This window comes from Takifugu rubripes, chromosome 8 (assembly GCF_901000725.2).
Source record: "Takifugu rubripes chromosome 8, fTakRub1.2, whole genome shotgun sequence".
NCBI classification, from domain to species: domain Eukaryota; kingdom Metazoa; phylum Chordata; class Actinopteri; order Tetraodontiformes; family Tetraodontidae; genus Takifugu; species Takifugu rubripes.
Window position 1 is genome coordinate 10,927,305 of NC_042292.1, and position 6,000 is coordinate 10,933,304.

Consider the following 6,000-nt stretch of genomic DNA (forward strand, 5'->3'; position numbering starts at 1 on the left):
TTTTGTGACAGTTGGCATTTGTTTTTCTGTTAGCAAAATAACTCAAAAAGTATTGTTTTAATGAAAGTTTCAGGAAATGTTGATAATGGGTCAAGGAGAGCTCATTAAATTTTGGTGATGTTCCAGATTACGGACAGACTTTTACCTTTGATCCAACCTGCTTTGATCATAAGGCAAACTTATGTTCTATAACATTGTACTGCTCATGCTTATATACTGTGTATACTATACGACTGGTATTGGTTAACCATTAGTTATTTTTGTTACACTACCTCCATTAAACGAAGTGCCTTGATTCCAGGATCAGAATCATAGTATAGCATCTGTTGCCTCAACCAGTAATCTTTTCACCGAGGCTAACCCTCAAGTATAAGACTAATATTTGGAAGGAGACCAACTTATCGAAGAGGTAATTAGTGGATTCCATCATGGTCTGTCAAAAAGACACCCAAAACAACAAGGCCAGCAAGATTACAAACTGTTATCTGCGCCTAAGGAGGTGATGTAAATAAAAAAATCAATTTTGTATACATTTGAAAAGGAGTGTTCTTGCCAAATGAATGATGCAATTTTTAGTTTCTGACAGACTGGAACCTTTATGTGGATGGATGGGAGAACTGGCTATTGAACTGGTGAATGATATCTGTTGAACTGTGAAATAACCGGAATTGGTCTGTAGAGGTCTTCATTCTTGTTTCCAATCTAAAACGCTGAGGGGCCCCTAATTTGTGTGTGTGTTAAAACCAGTGTTGCTGAGTTTCATTCATATTCATTGAGCATCAAACTCCTCTTTTGCAGGGTGTGAGACAATTGTCCTGTTTTGTCCTGAGCTGCTGAGCTTGTCAGCTGTGCAGAGCTTTTCATGAATTCAACAGTGTATTTGGCCCAAGATGCAGCCCAGAAAGTGTCAGAAAGTCCATTCACACACCCAAAAGTGGCTACAATATCAAATCATTTGATATTATACAATACAATTGAATAAACGCTGTAAGTACTTTGCATTTAAGTTATTTTTAATCCCAAAGCTTCTCCCTCTCTCTCTCGCTCTCTCACTCACTCTCTCTAACATGCATACACACAAACACTAATATGAAGCCCAGAAGGAGAATCGGATGACACCGAGGAACAGTGGGAGGGACCGGATTACCATAGAAACAGATCAGACAGTCCACAGAAGCAGTAGAAAGTATTTCTACTGTCAAGGTCAGCAGCCAACCCTCCGTCCGTACCCTTTCACCACTTCAGGTGGTGTTTGTCTCATTTGGAGGAAAAAGAAAAACAGGGACGCTTTTGTGTAATTTCTCTGACCTATAGCTGCTCTCATCACCGGCTTCGGTGTTCTTTAGACATGACTCACCAGCAGCCATATGGACTAAAATCCTTCTTTGCACAGGAAAGCTCTCTGTCCAGTAGCAGATTGCAGTGATGCAGGTATTTATGAGGTTGGTGCGGTTCCCTTTACACAAGTGTTTAGTTCTTAATGTCTCTGTTGACATTATTGTAGTTATTTTTAGTTATAATCAAATACAATTTGAAAATTTAAAATTTAAATTTAAATTCAAGTTTTTTTTCTTCTGTGGTTAAGACTCAAAACATTCAGGATGAGACTAAATGCAAAGATTCCACATCAGGTAGCTCTGTTCAAATGTTTCAATTGATCTGTGCCGAGTTTAGGATAAAAGATTAGTGTAAATTAAAAATTGACACACGTCTTTGGGTCACTCTTAGTAGAAACTGACTGAAATCCTGGATTTAAGAGTTTAGAATTTGGATTTTGGTCATTGTCAGTTCTGATCCAGTGTCACCATCTTTATTAAAATAAATACAGCTGTTTATATCATTAAGAGGGGCTGATAAAGGAAAGTAATGATAACTGTTTGACCTTGAATTGTGGGTTTAAGGGGGAAAATGATATTTAGTAAAACTCTTTCCATTTAAGTTAGAGTTTTTCATTTTCACATTGCAGGTTTTAGAATCAGTTTTGGTTGATATTTGAACTCCAGGAGGTTCAAATATGTGATGACATAAGATGGATGACTTAGGGAACATAAACACACAACAATGTTCAACATGTGGGTTGATATTCTTGTTGACTCTTAATGTTGCCAGAGCTTTTATGAACAAAAAAACCCAAAACATGATGCTAGCATAAACTGTCTGTAAAGACCTGGGGTACATGAAGACACCAAGGGGAAGTGTGGTTACTTATTGCCGAGTTAATGGGGTGAGAAGAACTGAATCAGCAGCGTACCCTTGTACACAGGAAGACAAACAAGCGCTACGAATCAGCAGCAGATACCTGAAAGCCAAACAGATTGTGCAAGGCTACGGTCAGTGGTCAGAGACAGAGGAAGTGCACTTCATCTCATATGTGCTTATGAAAGAAATGTAGAATCTCATAATTGTCTTAACTGCAAAATTAGACCAATAACTCCTCATTCAAATGTGCATTATACTGATTTGGAAACAGCTGCCCCAGCAGCCATTGGAACTCTGAACTAATTAGGATATTAAGAAACTAAAATGACCTGATGAAGCCGGTAGGAATTTGAGATTTGAGGTTTCTGCTTGAAATGCATAAAAAGTGTTTGTCTCTAGGTAAGAAAAATTGATAATTGAATACTTAGCAATTATTATTTTTATTGTTCTCTTTCGTCCCATTTTTTAAAGATTTACTCATTAATTTGTGCTTATTGTGTCCAATTGTTTGTTTTTGTTTTTAGGTTGACCTCCTCATCTGAAATCATGGACTGTTCTTAATTGCCTCTGACTGTTAGTACAAAAATGACAGACAAAGCACAAACCAACATGCATGTTTCAGCCTTGTTCAGGAGCTCCTTCACATGAAAACCACCTTCCTGCCAACAATGTCATCTGGAGGTGACCCTCCTCATGTCGGCGTCACCATACTCCAAGAGTTTGCGGGCACCTTCTCGCCTCCTCCCTCCGGCACCCACCAGCCTCCTTCTTGCAGCATAGATGAGTCCTACAAGTACATCTTCCTCCCCATCTGCTACTCGTTCACATTCATCTTCAGCATCTCTTTGAACTCAGTCATCCTCTACCGCTCTGTCTGTCGAACTAAGCGCTGGAACGCTTCGCTGATCTACATGGTCAACCTGGCCACTACAGACTTCATGTACGGTTTGTCCTTGCCCTTCCTTGTGGCAAGCTACATAATGCGTGACTGCTGGGTGTTTGGGGACTTCATGTGCCGCCTTGTGCGCTTTCTTTTCTATTTCAACCTCTACTGCTCCATCTTCTTCCTCACGTGCATCTCCGTGCACAGATACCTCGGCATCTGTCACCCAATGAGAGTCATCACCCTGGAGACCAAAAAGGCTGTAAAGTGCACATGCGTCGTGGTGTGGATTGTGGTATTTGCATTGACTTGCCCAATTTTTCGGTTCGCCCAGACTGGTTACGTGTCAAGAATTACGCAGATTAACGACAGCTCCAGGAGCCTGGACAATCAAAGCCATGAGGCATTAATGGTGAGCGATAATGTCAGCTATTTCAACTTAGGAAGAGTTGTTGAGGAGTACCAAAACTGTTGGGACGACGCCATCGATAAAGAGTTCCCCGACTACATACCCTATGGCATCACACTCCATTTGCTGGGCTTTTTTGTGCCCTTCTCAATAATCGCCTGGTGTTACTCTCACGTCGTCCTGACCATATTCCGAACTCTGCATTCTCAGCCTTCCTCCTATAGAATTCCGAGGGGAAAAAGGTGCGACAGGACTGACAGAAGAGGAAGGAAAGGGAACAATGACGGGCTAGCACCACTAAGAAGGGATGAGGGGACCTCCATTTTCCTTGGTGCTCACTCCCCTTACGCCAGTCGAAGACGCAAATCCATCAAAACGATCATCACCATCACCCTTCTCTTTGCCCTCTGCTTTTTTCCCTTTCATGTCACTCGAACCATTTTCCTCCTGCTCAAAGTGGCCAAGGGAGTCCCCTGTCACACAATGACCACGGTCTCCATGTGCTACAAGATCACACGGCCTTTAGCGTCATTCAACGCGTGGCTCAACGCTCTGCTTTACTTCCTGACTAAAGACAAGGGAGGAACCCAGTGCTGTCCGCCAGTAAACACCAACGTGCAGCAGCACCACGGGCTTTTGTTGCCTCTGAAAATGATGGGGAAAGTTGAGGATGTGGAGAGAGGAAGAATATACATAGCTGAATGACAAGTCCCTGCAGAATCTAAAGTAATACATACTCTTAGATCACTGTCTTTAAACATTTTACTATTAAATCAGGCCAAAGGTCATGATAATTTGACCCTATAATAAATTGTAATTATAAATATATCCCATTATAAATCTAATTATAATAAAATATTCAAACAATTTAGCATGAGGTGAAAAATGTAGCTTTTTCTACTTGCTCAGGTGTGAGTTTACTGTTGTTAACAAAAAGATGCAAAAAAGTTGTGAATACCTTTAAATAGAGGCTTTCTGGATAGCTAGCTAACAAATCTAAAACAAGAGACACTGCATGGTAAACTCTTAAAAAGCTGCATTTCAACTTACTTTTACCTTCTTGAACTTCTTTGCCAGGACCACTGTTGGAAATTGTCATTGTTTTATCTTGTTGTGCATGTATTCCAGCTATGTGTTAGCATTAGTATTGATTGATTATTTAATTGAAGGATATCAGTTGGTCCAGCCCAGAATGTATCTATCCATTGCATAGGCATGTGTTGGCTGTCGAGGTGCCTTATCAGTATAAATGAAACACTGTATAACTGTATTTTCAACTGTTTATGAATGAAATTTATGAATGAAAGTAGTGTCCTAAAATCTTTCACCCAACTTGCTGCTTCAGAAGATGATTTATGCCTGACCCCTCCCAAATTGACCTTATTCGCGTATATTATTTTGAAACAACATATTTTTGCTGTTAGGACTCTGCAAAAAGAGGTACATTTTTTCTTCAGGTTTGGATCATGAACCATGTTCTATAATGTCACCCATGTGAATTGTGATGCCACACAAACAAACAGAAGGTAATATCACTGCATTAATGTATTCTAGGATGTAATGTTAGAATATAGTGTTAGAATGTCCGATGAATTATTTATTTATACATCTAGTCTAGAAAAAACACACACACACACTACTAGTAGTAGACTGGATTGCATATAGAATAAAATGTTTGATTACTTAATTTATTATTTGCTTTCACCTTTCTTTAGTAGCTTCTGAGCTAATGCTATTATATTTCTGAATTACAACAATGTGACACCAAAAAGAAACATTGAGACACGAAAAGATGGGAGACTGTTCAAAAATACTTTTTTCTCTTTCATTGTGGCGTGTTGAGGGAAGATTAAGAGAAATCGTGTGCGTTTTCTGTTTTTCTGCAAAATGCACATAGCAAAATGTAAAAACACCCACACACACGCACGCACACAAACACACGCGCACACACAAACACACACACCTCTAGGGGGAGACACTGTCCTCATATTTCTCAGAGCAATTCGAAATTCAAAATCCAACCGCCTCGCTCAATTTCCCGTCCTGCACCGCGGCCGAGCAAAGTCTCAGACAGTTATAATTAAAAGTAAAAAAATAAATAAAAATCAGCGAAGCAATATAAATAATAAGTAACGGCGGAAACGGATTGCACTGGTCAGAAGACACGTTTTGATAACGGACAAGTGCCGTCAAAAGTTCGATTTCCTTTTTTTTTTTTTTGTTTTTTTTTTTTGCGCGTCGACTCCGTGAGGAGCGGAGGAGCTCGGCGCTTGGCGCCACTTTCAAATTCTCCACTGACGCAGAATGAGAGCCTGGCTGAAAATGCATTTAGACACCACTTTTTACATTTACCATTTATACTGTAAATATGGATTGTACAATTTCTCTTTCGGACGTTTTCTCTATGCAAGGTAAGACGAAACCTACAAATAAATATGGTTATTTTTCGGTTTCTTTTTTCCCCCCAGAGGGACACTATGTACATGTTGTCATAGAAATGTTTGTGTAA

At 39.8% G+C, this 6,000-nt stretch overlaps 1 protein-coding gene across 3 annotated transcripts; it reads left to right on the forward strand.

The window, feature by feature from the left end:
- Positions 1-993: 993 nt before the first annotated feature.
- On the forward strand, positions 994-5,140 carry LOC101070436 (P2Y purinoceptor 3). Of its 3 annotated transcripts, XM_029840950.1 has the most exons (3): positions 994-1,442; positions 2,724-3,494; positions 3,702-5,140. In XM_029840950.1, the coding sequence occupies exons 2-3, from the start codon at positions 2,844-2,846 to the stop codon at positions 4,194-4,196; spliced, it is 1,146 nt and encodes a 381-aa protein (XP_029696810.1). In that variant the 5' UTR covers positions 994-1,442; positions 2,724-2,843; the 3' UTR covers positions 4,197-5,140. The 3 variants fall into 3 exon arrangements, with proteins under 3 accessions (XP_029696810.1, XP_029696809.1, XP_003966822.2); XM_029840949.1 differs by having other exon boundaries at positions 2,724-5,140; XM_003966773.2 differs by having other exon boundaries at positions 994-1,431; positions 2,724-5,140.
- Positions 5,141-6,000: the final 860 nt, after the last annotated feature.